This window comes from Megalops cyprinoides, chromosome 9, assembly GCF_013368585.1.
Source record: "Megalops cyprinoides isolate fMegCyp1 chromosome 9, fMegCyp1.pri, whole genome shotgun sequence".
NCBI classification, from domain to species: Eukaryota; Metazoa; Chordata; class Actinopteri; order Elopiformes; family Megalopidae; genus Megalops; species Megalops cyprinoides.
In genome coordinates this window covers 13,268,759-13,294,125 of record NC_050591.1, presented here as the reverse complement: position 1 = coordinate 13,294,125, position 25,367 = coordinate 13,268,759, and the positions used below count along the sequence as shown (strand labels likewise).

General features: G+C 46.6%; 1 protein-coding gene across 1 annotated transcript; it reads right to left on the bottom strand.

Annotated features, from left to right (window-relative positions):
• Positions 1–3,396: 3,396 nt before the first annotated feature.
• Positions 3,397–25,025, bottom strand: si:ch211-137a8.2 (uncharacterized protein LOC777613 homolog). The gene is made up of 13 exons (XM_036537292.1): positions 24,816–25,025; positions 14,068–14,361; positions 13,826–13,976; positions 13,254–13,436; positions 12,018–12,155; positions 10,944–11,138; positions 10,423–10,651; positions 9,292–9,398; positions 8,048–8,132; positions 7,018–7,196; positions 5,956–6,111; positions 5,434–5,495; positions 3,397–3,962 (listed from the first exon to the last, which is right to left on the bottom strand). Exons 2-13 carry the CDS (start codon positions 14,346–14,348, stop codon positions 3,728–3,730), a joined length of 2,001 nt encoding a protein of 666 aa, XP_036393185.1. The 5' UTR covers positions 14,349–14,361; positions 24,816–25,025; the 3' UTR covers positions 3,397–3,727.
• Between the last annotated feature and the right edge of the window lie 342 nt (positions 25,026–25,367).

The following is a 25,367-nucleotide window of genomic DNA, read 5'->3' as shown; positions in this document are numbered from 1 at the left end:
GGCCAGATCCCCAGTCTTTGTAAATAATGTACAAGCAAATGGAGTAGATGAATGTGTTTTTTTTCTACTAATATGGATTAAAGCTGCACTGGCCTACACCTTGCTAACATTGTCCTTGGATTCTATGCTCTCTGGGTTTCCCATTTATTTAGATCTTTTATCCCAGTGCCAAGAGGAGGGTCTGAGCACAGCCCGTTGACATCTCTAAACAGGCCTATGTTTGATGAGTTCTGTACAACCGAGCCCGTGCTACACTAACACACTTTTCATGCGTCAGTGACCTTTGAGTTGCAGCTGTTAACCATCCGAGTATCCTGAAGTGTTGCCTTTGGAGGGATTGCTGCGTAATCTCTTTATGTGTGCACATGCTGTCCATCCTAATCATCGCTGTTGTTGTGCTAGAGCCCTGGGGGGGGGCGGGAGTGTTGGGCTCGGGCCAATGGTTATCCACTTCATGGCTCTCATTAGGTCATGTGTAAGTCTCCGCCCACCCACAGTCAGCAGGGAGGATGGAGCCAATGGAGAAGGCACACCGGATTGTCCCATTGTGTTATGGGGGGCTCTGCTTTCTTCTCACACCTTCACTATCACAGAGGACCCATGGAGCACAGAGCAACTAGGCGACTGTTGGGAGGAGAAAAAAAAACTGCACGAATGGATTATTGGCAGTCATGCCTCACTGTTGGCTGGACTTGAAACAGTTTTACTCAGCTGGAATAGAAATGAGTTTTAGTGCCCTGTGCTTGAGGGTCGGCTGATACAGAAGCACAAATCAAGCAGTCGGGGGTAAACAAGCAGAGGATAACAAAGAGCTGTACCCTTCATTACACCCTCAGTCACAGCAACAGTGACAGAAGACATTATCATTATAATTAAGTGGCTTATCGGATTGCCTTATTGAGGGCAGACAAACTGTATGCATATGTGTCACAAAATGTTCCACAACCCTAAAAAGCTGAAGTCAGGAGCCCTCTCCCTCAATCCACCGTGGACTCAAGCAGATGGACACCCTGAGTCTTATGTGCGAGCTGGATTGACATTCACTGCTTTGGGATGATGTAATAGCCTTAAGATGGCAGACAGACCCTTGTGACGGCCGGTGTGAGCCAGCAGTCTGCGGCACCGTCCTCAATCCGGATGTCACCTGGGGTTGTTTTCCAGGGCTAAAAGTAACCGTACGTCTGGAGACAGACATCCATTTCTTCCCCCCCTCAGAGGGCTGAACCTCCCCTCCTGCGATCCAGTCCTCAAATGGAAAATGCCAGTATTTATTTGTTCCGTTTTTATAGCCACTTAGCTAGCAGCACCCGGACACAGCACCATATATCACTGTCCCAGAGCCCAATCTGGTGCCCCCGGCTCCTCTCCTATCCCCCCTGCACTTGTCCTTAAACTCCCTGTTGATAACATCAGCACCACCTGCCTATGCGTCCCTCTCTCTCTCTCTCTCTCTCAGTGGCTCATTTGCGCTCTCTCTCTCTTGCTCTCCCTCTCCCTCTCCCACACAAGCACCCAGATTACTGCAGGTTTCCACCACTGACCCATGTGTGAATCCGCTTGCTCTTCTGCCCATTGTTTCGTGGGGGTTTACCCGGGGGCCCCCACGGGCAGCCAAGCATAAACGGATGGGCTACTTTAAAGGTCTTCCGGGACGCGCCTTCCGGCTCCCAAAATCCCACAGCCCGCTCAACTCCTGAGCGCGTCCAAATTCTCTTCCGTGGTGCTGCGGACAGCGAGGGGTGAAAAGGCCATGTGCAAATTCTTCCAGCTGAAATGATTTGTGTGCTATAACTGAATTTGAGACATTCTTGGGCGTAATCTTTTTTTTTTTTTTTGAGCTGGCACAAAACCCCCTTTCAGAGTGCCTAGTAACCCACATACTTGCAGACAGTGCTAAATTAACTCCCAAAAGCAGGACGAACCATGGGCCAGACACTCACATTCAATAGCAATAGCAAAAAAAAAAAAAAAAATCAATGCATTTCAGTCACCAGCATTAATTTACTTTATTTCATGATACATAGTAGAACACCATTCTCCAAAAATAGAAATGTGAATTTTCTAACGGTGCAAAAACAGTACAGTACAAAACTCGCAATCAAACAACGCTCAAACAACCAAGTTCAAAGCTCTGCTACATCTTAATAGCTGCAACTCATAAGACAGAGGGACATGCCCTTGAAAGGCATGCTCTTTAAGTGGTTCATCTGTTCCTCAAGAGCCGTTCCAAGCAAACACTCTCAGAGGCAAGCGTTTTTTTAGAGTGGCTGTAAATCAAAAAAGCTTTAGTAGGAAGGCCCAAAAATGAAGTAGCTTATTCTAACTATAAAGTAAGTGTGTACTATCAAAGATGGGAAGATATTGCTTTTTTTCCACATCAGCACCTCTAACACCGTATTCCTCTCCATGCCTCTTGCTTCGGCACAGGGGGGACGGAGTTTAACGTGTGCGGTGACACCGTGGTTTACTGTTGACTTGACAATAACGCACAGTGACATGACACAATTCAGACCCTTGCCTTTTTTATATGCATGTTGTGTTACCCCCCCTGACAAATTGCTCATGAACATAAGCCCTTCAGTGATGATGAAAATGCAATAGATGATTTTTTTTTTGTTCCAGCTGGGTGTCTTAGTGTCACAGCAGATGGGCCAATTCATTCACTGTACATCAAATGTTCATTCCACGCCCCATCCCCCCCACCCCCAATCCCCCGCCCCCAATGAGCACATGCAATAGTCTGCCAGACTCCGTGAGCATTAATCAAGCGTCGCTTCATAATGGCCGTCTGATTTTTTTTTTGTGAAAATGCCATCTAACTGAGCAGGGACCGTGGGGCCCCTGCAGTCACAGGTCTGTCACCTCGCATGGTGTCCCAACACTTAAAACGTTTACTCCAGGCAAAGGCACTGAAAAAATATCAGGGGGATCTGATATCAGAGACGCCTGCTAAATGCAGGATCGCTTACAGTTTAGCATCATTTACACAATGCTGTTGTTTTCGGTGGTAACAAAACAGAAAACCAGGCAACAGATAACGATGAGACATAACAAACGGTGGGCATTTGTTTTTTGCTACAACATAAATATCAGCAGATAATCTTCCTTAAACATAATGCTTATCACGACAGCTGTCCCAGTTCGTTATGCGAGGACATTAATACCATACAACATTTTTTGGATGGCTTCCTAAACGTAAGAACTACCCGTGCTGCCAACCACCTCTCTGTGCAGACTATTAAAATATTCTCGATAAGGCCAAGTGGATGATAGGCAATTTTACACCAGCTGTTTGATCAGATCTTCACTCGGCCGAGACCTCATTACGTTTTTTGCTTACCAGACCCCCCCCCCCCCCCCCCCCCCCCCCCCCCCTTTTCCAGGGCAGGTCGCTTAGCTTGCATGGTATAAATATCACTCATTTATGCAGTCAGGTATTTTACGGAATCAGTTCAATTTAACTACCCTGCTTAGTGGTTCAGCACCTGGGATTCAAGCCTGCAGCCACATGATTTGCACCCACCCCCTAACCACTATGCCAGTCCGCCACCTCGCATTTGCTGTCACTGGTGGCGGGTGGTTTGGTCCTTCTCTCCTCGAGGGAAGCGATCTTCACTGTGCTGGAGGGGCGTGGCACGCGCCCGTGTCCGTGCTCCTGTGGGCGTGGCTTGCAACGCAGGGGCGCCGCCACGCCGGGCGGGGGTCGGGCGGGGCGAGGGCCAGACCCTCACGTGGGCGGGGGGCCGTTGACGTAGTGCAGCATGAGGTGGAAGGAGCGGGCGAGCGTGTTGCCGCGGTGACAGCTGGGGCCCTGGGGGCCCGGCGGCAGCCAGGCGAAGAGCGCCAGCAGCAGGACCACTGGGACGTAGAGCAGGAGGGAGGCCCTCAGCATCCGCGCAAAACGTGGGGCCCCCGGGGGCCAGGGGCCGCAGCTAGCCCGCCGCAGCGAGCCCTCCTCCAGCCTGCGCGAAACCAACAACAACAGAGACGGCATCAGAAGCGCGAAATCCTTTTAATCCCCTTAAACTGTGTGACCGTCTTCAAGCTCTCAGGATACTTTCCAGTGCACCTCTCCTATAGAGCAGAATGCGACAATTTAACATGAACATTTGTCTTTCACACCAATTCTTGCCCTTTCCCATACTTTTGGCTCAAATGCTTTACATGTTTCAAAATGTGCTTGCTTTTCGTTGAAAGTGATCTTGTTGGATCAATGCAATGTTCTTTGTGTGTCATGTCTATGCTATGTTGACATGTTGGCTCTTATTTTTGTCACGATTTTAATTTTTTAACTGATTTTGCAAAAAAGACGTAAGCCCTGACATCAGTAAATTTCACAGCATTGATAAGAACGGTGAAAGATATGAGTGAAAACTGACTGTATTCAGGACATCACATAGTGAGGCTATCCTCAGCGCTAACAGAGGACAGCTCATACGTGTTAAGAACTACACCAAACAGGTCCTCTCCACGCACATGATTATATCAGAATAAAAAAATGATTGGCTCACGGGGGCCATGTTTTTTCCACAGCCTCCAATTGGCAAACCTGATAGAAGAACATAGAGTTCATGCTTTATTAGGACAACCGGTCGCAAGCGTTTGGCGCAAAATCCAACAGCCTCCACAAGACATGACCTAACAAAATAATTAAATTCTTCACGTCACGGGTATAGCACTACACCTCGGGATTCCCCTGCGTAATTAAATAGGGTAGCCATACCATGTGCTGCTCTGACTCATTATCATGCTTGGGATATCTCCAAGAGCCCTATATCAATTTTTTCAACTTCAGGATCTAATGGTTCAAGCCATTCTGGGCTCCCAGAATGGCCAAAGAATAATCACAATTATGGGAATTACAACAGGTTCTGGGTTCCGTGATAACACACAGCACAGATTGTTGTAGCACTTCTGTTAGGCATATTGTAATTTTACTTAAGGGTACTGTTGTACTGCAGTTATGTATTGATGCCTGTATGCACTAGTTTCCACAGCAATGTGTAAGAGGCTGACACATGTTTGAATATAGTCAGTGGTGTCCTGTCTTGTATGCCTCTTTTGCAGATGTGCTTGCACTTTGTAAGTTCCGGATAACAGAATCTGCCACATGATAAAAATGCAATAGATCCAGGAATGTGCTGTATCAATGAGGCGAACCAGCCGTGTTCTCTGTGAGACATTATAATATGACATAAATCAATTCACAGCAGTTCCTTGCAGAAATCATTGAGATGCATGGTGCCCGGAGATAAACTGGGGCCCCTCCCCAAATCAATACATCACTGAGTTTAATCAAGGTCAAGGTTTAATACGGGTGGAGTGGAAATGTGTGACAGGTTTGTCAGACTAGTTACAATAGTTATCCATGTGCATTGATTCAGTGCTTAATGAAGTTTCCCAGGCCAAGGGTTCAATTTTCATTTCTCTTACCGTTGTTCAATATCGATTTTGGCCTCCGACAAGGCCGGCTGGCACTTTCTCTCCTCTGGAGACTAGTGGAGGCAAAACAAAAGAAGCTGCAGAAAATGTACTCATGCACAGACAACACTAAAACAACCCTGCAGCAGGAAGGGGCTGCATTGTTCCTTTTCCTCTGCAATTACCATAATGCTTGTATTAGTTACTCCCTTGGAAGGGGTTACATTGTTCCCTCTCCACTTCAATTACCATAATGCCTGTATTAGTCACTCCCTTGTGTCGGAGTCAAAAAATTCAAATAAAACTCGTCACACCACACTGACATGTTAGTCTCTTTTTATTACCTCCCAAGATGACATGAGAAATGGGCGTGCACATCTTGTAGTATTACATCCTTTCTAACAGCTGTTAAGAGTTTACACTGAGTTTTTATGCTACCAATTTGGCAGCCTCATGCGCACAGACCGGAGCAGACTTTGACCCCTCATAAACCCCTATAAACAATGACGCAGGCACAATGCCGCGATGGCGTACCTGAGTGTTTGGGTGTCGTCTGCGGCTCGTCCAGTCAGGGCAGGCCTCACAGTCCAGCGACTGGGCGGACCCAGGGGTGTCGCGCTGCTCAAAGGCGGGGCTGGGCCAGGGGCATCGCTGAGCGGAGTCACAGTGAGTGACGGAGCAAGCAATGAACTGCAACAAGGACGGACACACACAGACACACACACACACACACACACAGTATAACCTGTTCAATGTGGAGATAGGGCACCACCTCTGCTCCATGTAATGGCGTGCTTTTGTTGCAGTGACCGATTGTAAATCACCAGGGATCCAGTGATGGGTTCCATTACCTAATGAGTTGTCTGGCAATAGAAGCGTTCTCCCACGGGGCTGAATGAAACTAGCAATTCAGCCACCACCTACACTCCGGCGCAGCGCTCTGACGTGCAATTGTAGCCCTGTGGTATTAAGTGTGACAACCCCACGCGCTCTCCAATAATTACTTCCGACCCTAAAAAGCCAGTTAGCACCCAAGTTCATTCCAGTCCTTTAAAGCTGCCAATTAAGCCCCCAGCAGAGAAAATCACTAGAATGTCTTTGAAATGGTAATGCCTCTTTACTCGGCTTTCTTGACTTAATAAGTCAGACTGCTAATCATTGCGCGGCTACATTAACTTGAGAATGTCCCCCTCTGGCTAGCGCAGTGGTTCAGTCACGTTGGCGGAGCGTAGGAAAGCATCCAGACAACTTAATTAAGAGTGGCAAAAAAGAGAAAATAAATTTTCAGTATTTTTTGCTTTAAATTATAGCATTTTCATTATTATTATTTTACTGATGTACATCTTGGTTCTGTGTGTGATCAGAAGTAATAAGAAGCTCAGAGCTGTGAACATGAAATCAGTCATTCACTACAGATACCAGAGAACTGATGTCTTTGCTGTGTATATTTGTTATGGTCATATGGTCACACACGGTTCACATGATTCTAGACTGCTGCACAATTCTGTGCTGTGATATGCGGTGTCTGCTTTCAAGCTTATTTTCAACTGAAGACCAAAAAAAAAAAAAAAGACCATGAATGCATGCCACACACACCTCCTGAGCATGCTCGGTCTGGACTGCCTTGGAACAGGGCCTTCGCTCTTGAACGGTGGGGATGTAGCCAAGCCAGGCACTAATGCGCTCTGGGTCAAAGGCCACTGGCTCGGGTGAGTGTTCACTGGGTGTGGAGGTTTTCTGGTGGAAGAGGCGAAGGGGGCCTTCCTCGCTGGGACCTTCCAGGGATCAAAAATCCAGTCAGAGTTGAACACAGGTGCTAAAACGTACTGCTAGCAGTATGGACCTGTGGTTAGAACAATGTAGCCTGCCCAGCTGTCAGATACATAACACATAATTTCATTTCACTACTTCATACTAAATGATATATTCATGGTTCAGCCTTGGGACATTGATTACCCCTGAAAGGATGACCTTTCCATGCCATGGTCCAATCACAACAGCTAAATTTCCACTTAAACTTCTGCCATTCCCTGCCCTTGCCAGACAGACCAGTAACGAATCGGGCTTCTTGAGTAAGATATACATGCTGAAGACCAGACATTAACAGCATGACATAGATGGAGTGTTATTGAAATATGATGTTAATCAAGAGACAAACAAAACAATGAATTCTGGACAGGAGGAGACTAGACAATACCATTTGTACCTTTTGTCAAGGTACTTTTCTTCAACTGTTCCATTAAAAACTCAAAATGCAAGGAAAATCAGAATTAGAGAATGTTTCTCGTAAGACAATAGCATAACAAATGAGTATTATACATTCAATTATAAAATTAATATTATCATTCATATTTCATGCATGTTGAACGAGCTTGAGATTTATGTTTTAAAGCGCAGTTGTGATGATGGGTAACAGCCCGTATACAAATTGTGAGCATTGACAGTTGCCTGGATGAGGCTGTCTGCTGAGCAAATGCATCATGTTATTTCATGCAATCGACCGTGTTGGCAAAATACCCAATGTGCACACAAGATAGCCCTCGCCATCTCGCATGTTTAATTAGTGATAAAGCCGCTGTTGGCATGATGGCCGCTGCATCTGTCAGTGAGTATGTGGCCACATTACCTGCACAACAAAGAGATGGCGTACCAGGTGCCAGGGTCTGGCCGAATAAGCCTGGGCTTGCAGGCTCCATGTTGCTTTCTGTGCTCTGAAAAAAATCCACAGAAACAGACATCAGAATGCATCGTATAAAGTGCAACGCATGCCCTCATTTGTCCGAACCAGGCTGAACCTGCTCTAAGCCAATTTGTTGCTTTAATCAGAAGCAAATCAAAGCTGACGTGTCTACCGCAGTCGGGCTGATCATGTTTCCTTGTGGTCCAACATGAAAAGCACAATCACCTAAGAGGGGTGTATGGCATGATGTAAACTTCAGGCAGACTCAGATCCCAGAGCTGTGACTGTTGCATTCACAATTTTAATGCTGGCCTTTGCCCGTGAGGAAAAATGATACACAGTGGGTTTGAAGTGCATTCTGGGTAAATGGTGACATCTGACAAACAACGCTGATGCTAATACAGTAGGGTATTGGAAATAAATGCAGAAGGGATTATACATGACTTTGACTCGCTAATTGATGCAAATTGCTATAAATGGTAGATAAACACATGCTGCACCCAAGACAGAGCTCTCAGTCCTTCTTTTCCCTTCTGGGTGTGAAGAAATAATGTGCTCTGTTATTATGTATGTTTATTTATCCTTCCAAAGCGTGTGTACTGAAAAGAGTCGAAGATAATGCAGTTTGAAGAAATATGAATAGTGTGATGTGATAAAAGCAAAATAAATACACATTTCATTCAAAATTAAATGGTGTGCAAGCAAGAAAAAGAGATTACTGATATATTGGAGAGCAGTCTTTGTTATTGTCTTAATTACCTGGACCAAGTGAACAGCACACTGGCTGTGACCCGTGTAAAGCAATATCCCCAGCGAGATCAGTAGATTGATAATCAACCCAAGAGGTGACAAAACTAGTTTGCCTGTCACTGTGTCTAGTTTTATGAGGGTACACAATAGAAACTGCATGTTGTGCGGGTGGGTTTTCGCACTGCTGTGGCAATATCATTACACCGGATAACAAAGACATCTTTGAAACAAAAGCAGGCAAAAGTACCGGTGAACTGATACATCAAACAACCGATTACCTGCGTGAGGGGGTGGTGAGAGTGGGAGAAGAAATTAAGAGAGAGGAATGGAGGGAGAGAGAGGAGGAGAGATCGTGAGGGTGGAGGTGGAAGGAAAGAGGGGGGGGGGGGCGCGTCATTAGGGACCTGCCCTACTCAAGCGGGAGACCCCCCAGCGCTTACCTTGCCCGGTGTCCCTGCGGTGATCACGTCTGATCCGGACCCCTCTGTGCTCAGGTAACTCCTCCTCTTGGCATCTTTGGACAGAGGCTCCTCCATGTTGTGCAGCCCTGGTGCATTGATGTTCTTTTTAGTTTCAGGTTCTCTGCCTCAGCATGTTCAAACAAATCTTGTATTATGCTACCACTATGACAAAGTTTTTAGGTGTCTGTGTCCCCTGAAACAAATCAACTCCAGGGTAAGTCAATCGGCCATTTAAGGCACATCTACTTACTTTGCGATTTGTAATGAAGGTCAAATCAAATGCTTTCCCTCAATTTAACTAATGACCTAAATACTAGCACCTAAGTATGCTAAGAAAAGCACCTAAATACTAATGTGACAATGTGTAAGTCAGCCAGTAAAACCTGGAATGAAAGATTCAAACCCTGATTCATGTTGCTTTAAATGCCAATGATTACATGGTGGTATGTTTTAACAATACATTGGCATGTTACTTCGACCTTATACCAGAATTCAGGTCTCCAGGTCTCAATGTTTCCCGTCAACAAGATTGGGAAGGAAAATATGATGAAGGCAAAATACTGGCAGCAGGGTAGCGTTTTAAAATCCACATATTCAAACTTTCTCTGAATAAGGTACTCAAGTTTCCAAGAAGTTACATAAGGCTCTGAGACATGTCCATGTATCCCCTGCATAAATATTCCTTATGCTGAAACCTGTGAATCAAGCTGTCAAATTATGCCCTTTCATGGTATAAATATTCATTTATACTCTTTAGACAGAATATTTTACAATGCCTATCCTGTCTTATGATGATGGTCAGAACTTCAGCAGCCACCTCTGCAAGTTTTATGAACCCAGAGCTACCTGAACCTGAGTGCACACTCAAACAAAGTACAGATCATACACATGTGTGCATCCAGACAGACAGACAGCCAGATGCACAAACATGCACTTGCATGCATAAATACTGAGGTATGTGGAAAGGGAGCATGTGGTTTGAGGGCCATGGCCTGATTATCACCGTCATGGAGTACAAGCTGTGCGTTCATGTGTGAGATTGACTATCCGGATGCTCAGACACGGTCACATTCTGTATGCCACATGGGGCACTGAGGTACAGCTGGCTACCTGTTACGGCGCTGAAGTAGGACGAGTCCGCATCATCCAGGGAGACCGACCCCCCCACGTCCACGGAGGGGTCCCACTCCAGCACCAGGTGGTCCGAGCTGGGCGGCGTTCGGGGCGCCTGCAGGTCGGGGAGGCTGCCCCGCTCGAAAACGCCCTCGTCCTCCAGCGGGGTCTCGGAGGGGCAGCCCGAGTCGGGGGGTGGGGCCAGCAGCCAGTCTTCCTCAAATACCTGGGAGACGAGGGGAGGGTGAGCATCTCTCCGACAAAACCAGACAGACAAACTACTCCCACACGTAAAGCACACACCGCACACACTACACATGCCCCACATTATAGGGGAGGTGAGGAAATGTGACCGCAGCAGTGGAAAATGGGAATAACACTAAAAATGTATGTCTGTGTGAGTGGAAGGTTGGAGTAGAGGTCTGAACTGAAAGTATGGGCCACTTTATGAGTCATGGTTCTGAGCCCACGGGGGCTGAAGGTGGAGGGAGGACGGGCTGCGTGGGGCAGGGCCGTACCAGCCGCATGCTGAGCAGACGTGTGTGGAGCTGGCCCACCCCCTCGAACACGCGGGCGCAGTAGAGCAGCAGCTCCTGCAGCCCCCCCTCGATGTCCTGGGCATCGGCCGGCTCGCTGCGCTGAATCAGGGCCTCGCCCCGCTCCAGCAGGCTGTTCAGGCGCACCGCATTCTCCCCCACCGCCTCCTGGAAGCTCTGACCCAAAAAAAAAAAAAACAACCCCCCCCGCACCGCTGTGAGGACGGAGAACCAATCGCCCTTTGCCATCGCTGCTCACTGTGACTGGCAGCTGACGGCTTCCATGGCTTTCTGCGGAAGGATGGAACACAAAAACAATCGAAGCGCTCGCCTCTCCGCAGAAAAGCACTTTGATTGGTTTGACTCGGTCAGTCATCGATTGAACAATTAGCCCAAACGGTTCTGCGCTTCAATACTTAGGCCTGCTTTGTCAGTCAAACAAAGGGGTGTTCTCTCATGCTATGGCCACAACAGGACCTTTTGAGTCCTCAGACAAGTCAAAGCCAGGATTCACTGGCAGATTACAAGGCCTTTCCTGTTGCCAGGCCTCATTCTGGGGAAGAGGAACCCGCCGGGCAGTTTCTTGTTCAGCCCACAGCTAACACCCATGGATCAAATCCTGTGGTTTGGTTGACCAGAAAATGCTCAGAGACGCTGTGACAATGTAGCTCCATTGCAGGAGGTTCTTGTAATAATGGCTGCAGTCAAATTATCAGAATTTTCACTCAACTAGAATGGGATTGGGTACGGTTATGCTCATAGCACAAAACATGTGCAGGGCGTGATAAGAGCAAGCAGCAATAATACGTTAATTGTAGGAAACATTTTATAATATTAGCTGTGGCAATTTAGTGGAGATTCCAGATAAGATAGGGTGACTGGACTTTTAGTAAGATTTTCTGAGCAAGCATTGTAATTGAATTAAACAGAGCCACTCCCCCACAAAACTTGGGACTCAGAATATGAAAATGTGTCATTAATGAATTATTAAGCACATGCAAAACACAAAGCAGGGAGGAGGACATCCAGGTCACCATCCTGCTCCACCTGCCATACCTGCAGCTGGTGCATCTTCTCGCGGGTGTCCTTCCCGGAGAAGTGCTCCACCTCTGTTAGCCGCAGGTCCATGTCCGCCAGCCAGATGGCCATCTCCTCCCGCTGGCTCTCAAAGTCCTCCCGCTGAGTCACAAAGTGCTGGGGGTGGGGGGGTGGGGGGTAGTGAGAGAGGGAGACAAAGAGATAGAGAGGCAGAAAGGGGGGGAGGGAGGGAGAGATCGGAAAGAGGGGGGAGAGGGGAGAGAGAGACCAGAGAGAGAGGTGAGAGAGAGGGAGGGAGAGAGAGCGGAAGGGAGGGAGGGGTGGGGGGTAGGAAGAGGGGGGGGGGGGGACATTAGGGACCTGCCCTCACTCTGTACTCAAGCTGTTCTTGAGGCCTGTAAGCCAGCTCTTCTGGGCCAGGAAACAGTGGCGCCCTGCCCGTAAGCAGGATCAGAAGACATTACCAGGGCCAGACAGTTTCAAGAGCACCTAGGGCGGTTCTCTGAAAACAGAATCCTGAGGAAGGTGTTTAAGTGGACACACCGGGCACTAAGCCTTGCAAAGACTGCTGAGCATGCTTAGTGTATCCAACCAAACACACTGCCCCCATTTCAACTCACAATATTAAAACAAATCGGTTTGTATCGATTCCCCAAAATAAAAAGTGGGTGCCAGATCTCAACAGATGGGTAAATCTGTAGGTAAGGCAGTTATTTAAATCAGTCATCTGGTGTTGTGGTAAAAGTTGAAGACATAACAAACCAGGAAGGCTTATTTCAAAATTAATGACTTATGTCTCTTTTCCATTGTGATTTCAGTTTATTAGCTTCAGTTTTTTTCCAGATTGGCTGAAAAAAATTTATTTAATTACAGTTTAATTCCCATGACTTAACTTTTTCTCCATTATTCCAGAAGGTACTGGTGGGAGGGGCAGTTAAGAATATGAATGTCTGTGGCAACAGATGAAATCCATTATTTGCGATATGAAAAGTGCTTAAATAGACGTGAGGAAACTAGCCGCTTACTCTCAAAGGCACATAATGACACCAGAACTAGGGATGACATCAAGACAACAAAGCCATTAGGCTGGCAGTCGCTGAAAAGGCCCATTATGAGGAGCTGTCCTGGAGGAGGGCTCCGTTCGCCCGCTTTTTTTGGTTTGCCGCAGATCTGGCTCGCGCAGCGCGTCACACGAAGTGGGTGCGTGCCCGGGGTGGGGTCATGTGGGGGTGACTGTGGGGACGCGCCCCGTACCTTGAGCCGACGGCAGATGCTGTCCACCGCCCTGCTGACGCGGTCCCAGCGCTGGCAGCAGTCCCGCGCCATGCCGGCCAGCCTCCCTCCCATGGCCCCACCGAAGTGCCGGGTCAGGACGCGGCGCTGCTGGTTCAGGCCGTCCAGCTGGAGCAGACGGGCCCTGGTTTCCGTCTGCAGACTCTAGGGGTGGCGGCGACACGGCCGGGGGGGGGTGGGGACAGGTGGTTGGTGAGTTCGACCAAAAAGCTTAAACCGGAACAGGTTTCCCTGACCGCGCTGAAGGGAGGGCCCCAGGAACATGACCACCATCTGCCGGCGCGTTTTCTTGCTGGCGCACGGCCCGGCTCCTCAATGTGGCGCACATTACACGCACAGATTTACTGAAGACAGTCTTACAGCGGCGGTAATCTGCCCTCGGTATGGTGCAAATACACTTTCACACTGCAATCCAGCAGGGCCACAGCGATTACAGTGATTCCCCTCATGGCAGGCTTGCAGAAAAAATACCAAGCGCGGACAGGCATTTAGGAGGAGTTGTTTCACACCGATAACCATTATATTTGGCTTACCTCAAACTTTTTTAGTTCCTCCTTGGCAGTGAGGTAAAGTACGTGGGCGGAGTTTGGGGAGGCAGCTGTCTTTTCGGCCAATCGCAGCCAGTCGTCAAACTGGGAGTGTGCCTTCATGAATTCGTGCCATAGCAACCACTTTTTCTCCAGCCTCCAAGGGAAGACAAACATAAAACTTTGCAAAATGCGTCAGACTAACTTAATAACGCCATGGTAGGCTGAAGTGCGGATGAGACACTTACCGGATATATCGCTCCACAGAAGCGGTGCCATCTTGACTCAGGCATCCCACTGATGGCCAGTCATGGCAGGTTTCATAGCTCTCCGGCGGAGTGGGATGGTAGCACTCTGAATAACTGGAGTCGGCAGATTCTGGGTACGAGTCCGTGCTGAGCCGCGGTGTTGTCGGCTCCTCGTTTTCTCCGCATGGGCTGTCCCCTCCGATGCCCCCAGACCAGCCGGTCTCCATGGCCACCCTGCGAGGGCCCTGCTGGGGACTGCCGCCCTCCTGGCATCTCTGCATCACGGAGGCCCACCTGTTAGACAGGAAGGAAAGCCACTGTGAAGCTATTCCAAATGACGAGGCCTCCAACAGAAAACACCTATAGACTCTGACTAGGAAACACACATGCATCAAGGATTTTTGATAAATTAAGTAGTAATCCTTTCAGATGATTTTCGATCAGTTGTAACCACAATCTCTTATAGGCATTAGCAATGATATTATCTGAAAATTTACCATTATAGCTTCAGTTGCTAACAGGGTACATGTCTAAACACAAAGAATCAGGAAGTCATTATTGTGTAGAAATTGCTCAGCCACTAGAAAAAATTAGTTTATGAATATCTATTTGTAACTGTATGTAAATAGGTGATGTAAAACATATCACATTCTGCCAGCTGCTCTGGATTTTATATGATCTTATAACAAAATTATGTATCTGGAGGGATTTCATGCAGAGGACAGTTCTGGTGTTTCACTTGTGGATAATGAGCCACTTATAGTGATGTCCCCTCAAGGAGTCAGTTCAGAAGTTGTCACATCTCCCGTGGCCTAACACCTGGGTCTTTTGGAGGAGAACGCTAGAGTTATTAACATTTTTGAAAAAGGACACTTCCATCAAGTATTTTGGTCCTTTTATGCATTCATATTTTGTGCAGAATACCAGAAATATTACTGACATATGCAATGTGTTTTATTATTGTGTAGAGCGAAAAACAATGTATACGCAGACAGAAGACTCACAATCTTTAAGGGTTCACTGAAAATCTTCATTTTTACATGTTGTGTGATGTTACAGATCACCAGAGAATATGTATATTGAAAAACAAGGAAACAACTTCACAGCAGAACAGTCTCAATTTCCTGCAGCAATTTTATCCACAGGTTTTTTCCCCCCCGCACAAGACAGCCCAATGTATGAGTGATAACGGAGTCCTTGAATTTTAGCTCCCTACAAGAAGTCCTTTTTCTGATGTCCACCTTCAAAGCGAGCAGAGATGGATGACTTGAAAGTTTCAGGACAGCTATTTTATATTCATATAGTCTTGTTCTTCCTGCAGGCAGATATGACTACAAATCCCCATTTGCATCATCAAACATGCCAGATTATTGACTTTGCCCATTTAAAGTACTGGTTACTTTTTAAAACTGGTAGCTCCAAGTAATTGGTCCATTCAAAATATATCATAGAAAATAAAGTCATATCATATCAGAAAATAGCGAGAGGGCTCCTAAGTAGCTTGGCAGTTGAGGCGTTTTCTTTTAGCACTTGCTTAGCTCTATGGGCTGGGTAAAGTCATCAGCTGACAATGACCGGGAGCCCACAGCTGTGGAACAAATTGGCCTCATTTCACCAGGGATAGTGGTGGGGTGGATATGTCTGCAGGGGTCGCTCGTCTTGCTGGTCTCAGGCACCCTGTGACTCATCAGATGCCTGCCGGTTGATTGGATGATGTCAGTAAAGCCAAGCCCATCCTCCAGTTGGTGCTTAGCTTACTATAGTGCGCCGGGCAACTTGCCGTGTTGGCCTGTGAATGTGTTGGTAGTTTGCATTCACTAAACCTCAGCACTCCTTCGTGAATGAAGTGGTTGTTATGGTGATACGAGCACAACACATCCAATTGATGATTCCAATAAAGGGCTGCATAAAGGGGAAAAATCATTAAAAAAAGGTAGAACAGCATATACATTGGCTCCAGTCTTCTTAATATGGGGTAAGCAGGTACAGTTGCCCATCTTTTTTAGACGTGAATATATCATCAGAGAGAGTGGACAGCGAATGCACTGTGGCCTGAAAGGACACTCTGTGCCCTTATCAGAGCTGATGACTTTACCCTTTTTAATAGAGGGACTGCAGCATTTCCCAAATCTGAGAGCACTTCTCTTTTGGCAAGGTGAGGATGACCCAGAGTAGGCCTGCTCCAATGCTAGGGTTTACTACCGCTGTGGAAAAGGGGGAGTTATGATTTGAGCCGATACCGCGCCCACATTAGAGGAGCAGCACTCCGGCCAGACGTTCCCGGGGCGAGTCGGGGCGGCCTGCTGTGGTTCACGGCGCCGGGCTTCGAGGGTCCGCTCTGAGAGGGGGCTCTCGAGGAATGACATTGGCGCGAGCGGCGCTGACAGCACACAGAGTGGCAGGCTGTCAGATGGAGTTATGCTGCGCCAGTACGGGGGTCGCGGGCGGCGAGCCTGGGATGTGGGGGGGGGGGCGGGAGGCGGGGGGGAGCTCACAAATGGCAGGCCTCCGAGCACTCCGGGGAGGCGTGTGACAACTGATTGCCCCCCTCCCCGCCTCTCCCCCCTCCACCCATCGCCAACGCAACAGCAGGCTTGTCAGTGCCCCAGATGGCTTGCGAGGGACGGGGGAAGGAAATATAAACGTTATTTGAATGTTGTTGTTGGTTTTTTTTTTTAGATATCGTGAGGGCTTGAATCAAGAAGAGGAGTAGGATATGGAGTCTCGAAAGCCAGAGGACAGAAATAAAATGAGCTGATATTGAACGGAGCTCACACAGACCTTCACCTGTGTTCCCAGTGGCTTTTTTTTTATCCATAGCTGTTGCCTTGTAATTCCACCTGAGACCCCCCCCCCCCAAAAGCACCTCTACTGCCCTGCTTCATATCAGCAGGGCATAACAAGCTTTTTGCATTCCCGCTCTCTTTCCCTCACCCTCCCTCATTATCTCACTCTGCCAACAAGGGGGTGCAAAGATCACCAAGGCCACAGTGCCAAAGCCTGATTGGTGAGGAACAACAGATTCAGGTATCAGCTTATCTTGGTCTTTATTAGTTTATAAACTGTAGAGGAGGATCAATAGAAACAAGTTTTTTTCTTTTTTGTGCCCCAGTATCTAATCATTGTTTTCAATTATCAACAAACCAGAATTCCCCAGTCACAACAATTAATCAATTGCCCATTTCTTTTTGCAACTATTCAAATCTCTATACCTTATTTTTCCATTTTTGTGCATTGTTCCCAACAAAATCAGAATGGCCTCCTATGTGGTGTCCTTGAACCCCTCTGTGTTTGCATTTTAGACACCCCAAGGGCCTGCGTGTGCATGTCTTGTTAGATGCTATTAACTTACTTTGGTTTTGTAAGCCTCCGTTCAGAATTTCAAACACCTCAGACAAAAAAAAAAAAAAGCTTCCTGAGAAAGCCTTCAAGACAGATAAATCAACGGCCCTTTGTGCTCATCTAAATGAGTTATGAGGTTACTCTCCGACCCTGAGGGAGACTGAATAGATTTTCCTCGGTCCCCGCCGCAAGCCTCATGCGTGGGAAGGTCAGCTAACGCGTGGGGGCCTTGCCCTCCATCACCGGCAACATCCCAAATGCGCTTCAAGCTAATGTCGCACTTGACAGACCGGCACAAAAGACAAACTGACTCACTGGAAGAGAGTCGGAGTCACCTTTGTCCTATGACAGGCCCATCCAGGAGACGACTTTGTAGATGAGGGACAGGCTCGACTGACAGCTTTATGAAAGCCATTACCCCTCACAATCCATTGAGACCGCGGCTGGTTTATACTGCACCTTGAGCCCCGCCGATCACTCAAAAGGAAGCCAACTCCTATTCCGCCCCGCTCAAACTTTCTCTGCCACTAATGGAAACGTCTCACGCCGGCCAATGGAATAACCACATCAGTGCTGCTCTGTTACCGCAGGAGGCATTAAAGTTAGTCGATCGTACCTGCAGGCGCAGGAGTTGAAAATCTATGGCCATTTTATTACTTTTTGTAACTGTAACACAGAGTTATTTTCCTGTTTTGCAAATAATGAGTTCTCTGATGTCGTCATTCCGAAAAGGCCATTCACAAATTTCATTACCGTGCAAGGGTGTTCGCAGCCGCAGGCGTTTTCGTTTCTCCCAGACATGCTGTTAATAGAGTTGAACAGGCTGGAAGCTTGCATACAGTCAATCAGGAGGAGACTGCAGTTCCTTAAGCTCTAGAGAAGCTCTATCTAATGTTACTCCTTATTCAGGGGTGGAAGCTATAGAGCTAAATTCCATACTGGGAAAGCAGGTAAGGTTTCAGTCCAGCCTCAGCCGAACAAAAGAGCACGTTTCGCTGGAGGTCATGATACCGGCCCTATCCTTCCACGCCAAGCTGGCACGTCTTCATTTTAACCTCTGGGTCAGAAGCAGTGAACACACAGAGCACGTTTACAGTGAATATCAGCTCGGTCGCAAACAGTTCAATCTTTTACTGTACTGAACTTTGCACAGCTACAAAAGAGCAGCTTTGAGAGGAAAATCCAGTAATGATGGCCCAGTGCACTCGTGACATTCAACTAAAGGTAAAGGGTGTCACTCGTGACTCTCTCAGGTGTCACATCCCAGGAGGGGGGGGTATCATAGAGCAGGTAAATCCCAATGTGCTTCCTGGTATTTTTCCATGATGTGCCCTGCATGTAAATACAGGAAGCAGCAGGTTGAATAAACAAAGCTGAACTGATATCCAAGCAGGAAAACAACACAAAAAAAAAATCCATCACAATTCCAAGCAAAAGGTTACCTTAATGCCAGACTCTGAAGACTGAGTCAGTTAATAAAAACTGGGGAAAGCAAATATGCCATTGCGGCGGCAATACGCCAATAGAACAGGATTCTTCATGAGGTTGTTCTGCCCCGGTCTATGTTTTCCCCACAATGCTGCGTGACACTTGTAGCTTTGCCAGGTCACTTCACATCCTCATGCGGGATAGTGTCACCTGATAGAAAAGGCAAATTCGTTAGCAGCGTGTGGCGACTTTTCTGGGGGGACCTCAGAAAAAACCCTCGCACTGTCTTTCCCTGCTAACACGTCCTAACGATGTCAAATACATTGGGGGCACCGAATGAACAGCAAGTGGAGTGCGAATGATTACATCATGAAGCTGTCTGATTCTGTCAAAGGGGATGCAGAAAGTCTACAAACAACGTGCCGGGTCCTGGTCTCTCGGGGAGAGGTCACCCTTTTGTTTAAAGCGATTACGTCTCAGGTTTCGCGTGGTGCAGATGGTTTGAATAAACAGGCTGTGCCGCTGCTGTTACAGGTCATTACGATCTGAGGGGACTAAATTAGCGAGAGAGACTCCGGCATCGCGGAGCGCGAGGCCTAATCGCATTTCTTGATGGCCCACGCCAGGGCACGCTGAACTGATAAAGTAACAAACCAAGTTTTGTCCCCCCGTTTCGGACCGCTCACTCTATACCCCCGTTGACCTTGCCAGGAGCCAGATGCCATTAGAGCAAGAGGGTTCTCTCTTCTTCTCTGCTTGATAATTTAATTTGATTGACTGACCTCATCCCTCATGTTCCCTCCTTCCCCCACATTTTTAAAGGCCTCTCCTTTTTTTTCCCCCAAGAGAGAATGCTTTATTTTATAAACAGACACAGATACATGGAGCATTTTCCACATAGTGGAGCATTTTCAAGGGGTGGCTGTGTGTTTATGTGGAGACTAAAAATAACTGTGGCGGACATCTTCTAAAAGTCAATCACTTGAGAGTATTTTTCGAAACTCTTTTTCTCACTCCCGGCCCGTGTGCATGGCGTTCCGCCCACTGCCGTCTGCGCCAGCCGGCTGTGGAGGGAAGAGTCTGGAGTCATCTGTATTTCTGGTGACAAGCCGACAGCGCATCCCTCTGAGAAACTGTCCCCATTGTTGCGACAACACAAAGGCCCCCAAAGTGAACAAATGTGCCTTTCTACCACAGGACAAGGAGGAGAAGACAGATCTGAGACACCTGATCTCAACTCCCCTCCCCCACCCTGCCAAAACCCCAACACACACACAAACACACATTCATGCACGCACGCACGCACACACGCACACACAGAAACCTGAGAGTGACAACTAGACTGGCACTGCCCTGAAACACTAACCCCAAGACCTGCGTGCAGGATGGTTCGGCTTAGCACTATCGCTTGGTTTGCTGATCCAGAATCAGTGGTCCGCCGGGAATCCCACCATGCCTTCTGCTTATCAGCTTCTTTATCCACCTCCTCCGCTCTCTGCCTCTTTACCACAGAGGGAACCTGCGATTCCATTTTGTTCATTCATAAACCTGAAAAGGCACACGTCACTACGGACACAGCCAGGCCTTTCAATAGCAATAAAACTGCAATAAAAGAGCAATAAAAGAATGGTTTAGCTCAGTGGTACGGCAGTGATATTTGCCATACATTTCATCCTTTTCTCCTGGAATTAATTTCAGCTTCTGCTTTGCTATTTTTGGAAATCATAGCTGAGACATGTCTCCAGAAGCAACATTCTAACTACTCAATGTAGAAGCAACAGTCACAGTATAGACTGTTTCTGACAAAGGTCACACTTGTTATGTTACTTGCTATATGCGATCTACATCCCAGGCCAAGAAGGCTAGGTTTTCAGTCCTGGGTTTGGTCTATCAAGCCATCTGTAATGGGCTGGGTGGCAACTGCTCAATGGATTCGCAATGGCTGTGAAATCTGTGTGAAAACAAACACTCTCTCGTTGGGTGTGCTGAGGTGTGGGAGCCCCGCCGAAAGGCAAACGCAGCCAGCTAACCTGAGAGCGGAAGAGTCACACAAACACAGCCAGCGATGGCACACATCCTCGGGCGGAGGGCGTGCTCCGCTGTTTCAGGGCGTGTTCACATGTGCGAAAATCCATGCTTTTCTTCTGACCCTCAGGTTAATGCCTTCCTGCCCCAGAGCACATTTACTAAACCACTATTTGCTCCAAACCCAGTGTGTGTGATATACTGCATGACATCGCTATCCAGGAGTTAACACGGGGACCTGATGTGGAGCCATTCTAGTGGGAGTTCTTTAACATGACCAAAAATCTCATATTTTTGTGTTGTAACAGCAACTTCCGGCTGATGCTTTCTTATGACACAGATGATGAGGTTAATGCATCCATATAACAAACACTTTTAACCTAATCTACACAGAAAGGTAGGTGATCAGGAAAAAAGAAAGGCTCATTCAAGAACTTGCATGCACACAGGTAAAGGGCACCACTTCCTGCTCGGCACATAGAACTCAATACCAACTGCAAAACCTCCCTTTGAATCAAAGTTTGCATTGCCTTCTGTATTTCCATTCACACTGACACATTGGTTTCATGCTCACATAATACCAAAAAGGCTGGAGAGGAAATAACGTTCGGTCTGAATTCTGTTTACACATGAGGACACACCCTCAGTCATAACATGAGTCCCAGCTGTTGGGAGAGGTAGGTGGGGCTTCATAGCTGCCTGGGCGTGGAGGCGGGGCTTGTCGTCTCCTGGATACTCCGTGCTTTGCAAAGCAATTATCATACCTGTTTCCAAAAGCACTGAAGCCGGTATCTTCAAAAACTTTAATATCATCACTGAACCTTTAGCAAATGGTGCGTATCTGAGCATATCCCTTTTAGACCGAGAAAAAGGCATCTGTATTGTCTGGCAATTTCTGACAGAAAAAAAATAATTTACATACTCATTTATTAAGGTTGATCATGATCATCTGACCTTGTCGTTTTCGGAGATGGCTAATATTACTAGAATATTATCAGCTTTCCCTGACGGCAATAACTTACAAGGATATGACTACAAATGTTTTATGCAAGCTGAAGATGAGACTGTTTGTTTTGTAGGAAATCCAAAACGAGGCATTCCTACCATGCGGTACCAAGCTGGGAGCAAAGGAACAAAGCTACAGTGGGTGAGCTGTACAAGGAGCAAACATCCACAATGAAAAACAAAGAACTTCTCATGCTAAAACAGAGTCAGACCAAAAACTGGGCCAAGAACAAGTGGATATTGTTCGCCTGAGCGCAGCTGATTGGGTGATAATAGCTAATTGCCCCCCAGTATCAAACACACCCCTGACTGTGAGATTTTATCAGGTATTGGTCTGCTTCTGGCCTGGGAAAGTGTTCTATGTACTTTCTATGCTGTATTTTGCTCTGGCTTGGAGAGAATAAGCACCGCACAGGAATGACCCTTCACAAAACTGCAGTACAAAAACGGTCTTATTAGCACCATGGGAATATTTACACAAACGCAGTGCATGTGTCCTCCGCCGGAGAGATGACCATTTCAGATCTATTCAATTTCCCCCACAGTAAATCTATGCAAACATCCAACTATACAAATGTTTCCGCCCACAGCTTAAAGAAAGGAAGTAACAATAGATTGTAACACAGAGACGTGATAAAATGACCCCACTATTTTTGCAGGAAGCCTGCGGTTTGTTAAGGATCAGGACGCACAGCAATGAAAGGTTGCAACAGCAGCAACTAGAAGGGCCAACAATGAAAGTAACTACTGAACACAAACAGGAGCCCTGCAACATTCAGCTGCTGTTCCCTGTATGTGACAGAAAAATAAGGCACCCACATGTTGTAGAAGGGAGTTTTACAGGAGAGGAATCTCCCCCGATCTAGTGACTCTCCATGGCTGCACCCTCGCTGAGTTTCAAAAGCTGGATTTGAAATCAGAAAATACGCTCAGACAACAAAGACGCATCATGCCAGACAGTATTCTTATGGTGATGAGGTTCTGATGAGGAAACACTACGTGTATCTGTGCGATTAGAGGATTTGCAACCTCAATGATGGGGACGTATCACTCCAGATATGAATAGCCTGCATTTCTGAGTGTGCTCCATTTACAGACTCCTTCCAGCCTAATCCTGGCAACCTTGTGCTAAATGCAAGATGCCCAATCAAGGGGAGCTTCAGGGAAGAAGCTTTCACTAGGAATGTGTTGACTCTGATACTGAAATATGACCTCATTCTTGCATAAATCAAGCCGCTACTCAGCCCACATTTTTAGTTTAATAGACCGCACCGTGGATGAGAATTCATCACCAGTGAGGTCATCGAAGGTTATCATGCAACAATTAAAAGGGCAATTGCCTAATTAAAAACCCTTGCTTTAATAAATGGATTGCCAGGTAGCTTTTCATCAATCGTAAGATGTGCTGGCTGATGGTAACATCAGGAAAACCCAAAGCCCACAGGGAACTATGTTGCAGGATCTGCTCATATGGCTTCCAATGGGCTTCCGTATGTTAGCCTGACTGCATTCTTTTACTTCAGTCAAGGAAGTAAAATGCTGTCCTGTGCTGAGTTTCAGTTAATCAATTCAGTGGGATTTTGGATTCTGTGGGCTCTGTTGTCTCCTGTTCCTCATAACAATATGGTATCAGACTTCTCACATGACACCGGAACCTTCCTTACAAAGGGCCTAACTCACCTCAGTGTTATCCATATGCTTTAAATAATTTTAAAAAGGTGTATGTATACACAAGATCTTATTTGTGAATTAGTTTCCTACCTATATGCTTTGAGGTGTGATTGGCAAGGTTCAGAAACTGGTCTTTCAAAGTGCATATATGATCATCTGTTAAAGTTGCATCTACATGAATGAGCATTTCTGTAAGTCATTACAACTGGTAACAAGAGGAGACAGAATGGGAATTTCAATGATACCATTAATGTCCATGATAGGATGAAAAAATAAACAAGTCACTGTAAATCACAACCGTGCACATGCCAAAGTAGCAATGGAGCTCTTGTGTGTTGTTTAAAGTCCTTGAGAAAAGCACTGTTGAAAATCTACAGACAGTGCCTTCACTCATATTATTGCTGTAGTTTGATCAACAATGATTTTATCTGCAGGTAAATGTTCTAAATGTTGCCAACAGGGAAAGAAATTAATGCAAGCATGCAATTTGCTGGTAATGTGAAGAAAGCTAATAAAGGCTGGTATAACACCTTTAATTGCTTCCATAGCTGTGTTTTGGTTATCACCACCTGTAAAGCGCATTTGAAAATGTGACCTACGGCTGTTACACGGAACAAGCGTGAGTCATGCTTTAATGTTAGTGTAACACTCTAAGGTTTAAAACCGGTTCCAGGTTAAAAAAAAAAAAAAAAAAAAAAAAAAAACTGTGGAAATTACATCGGAGGGCAGGGAACCTGAACACAATTGTTTTCTTCAAAACAGTTCCCGAAAGCAAAGAACACAATCTACTGTTTCTACTTGCACGAACTATTTCAGACAATACATTTATGTATTTAAACTATTTAAACTGCATACAACTGTCGTATTGATACACTTGGCATTTAACAAAAATCCAAGCGATCTTTATCTACTGAAATGTTATACACCGGTCTATATAAAACGGCGAACCACTGCAATTTACACCTAAATATACATCATACGTAGCCACATACACAGGTGGTACTTCTTATAGGTGGTACTAATTATTTCAGCGTCACAACATTAATGCAGTTTAATGCACTTTGCAGTTTTTTGGCGTGTAAACTTTGAAAAACGTTCACTGCACCTTTCACTTTTGGACAAATGCAGCTTCCGTGACTCCAGTTATGGGGTTTTTACCGTTGCCAATAGATTTAATTCAAACCAAATTAGAAATGGAACTCACACACACACACACACACACACACACAGAAGGTCAAATAAAAAGCACCGAACACAAATCAACAAAAATAACTCACTTTTACGCCGGGTCCTCAAGTCAGCTTTCTTTTTCTTTTTTTTCAAAAAAATCTTCCTTGAAACACCACCCGTCGTTCGAGGCAACATCTGCACGATCACTCCATTTCAAGGAAAAAGTAGTTTATTGAAGACCCGAGGCCTGTGTCGATGGGACGAAAAGGAGAGACGGGGATGCGGGGAGGATGGAGCAAGCCACCTAACAGCCCACAGCTCTGGCACAGGTAAGTAAACACGTCTGATGCCGGTAGCACGCCCAGAGTTTCGAGGTAACAGGTAACTCGACACTGCACAGGTCGATCAAAACCACACCTCTCTTTCCTCTCATTCGCACGAACGGCATGGCCTTGCAGTCGTTCTACGGACCACAGATTCTGCAGGCCTCAGACGAGAGACGTGCATTTGCCGTGAGATTCGTTTGTCTATGTGTCTGTTTTTAAAAACCGGGTTTAATTGGAATCCAACATGCATACCAGAGCGATAGTATGGCCCGTTGTAATTTGTTCCGCAAATTAAACTTGTTTGAAACGGACAGGACACACTTTTAAATTCAG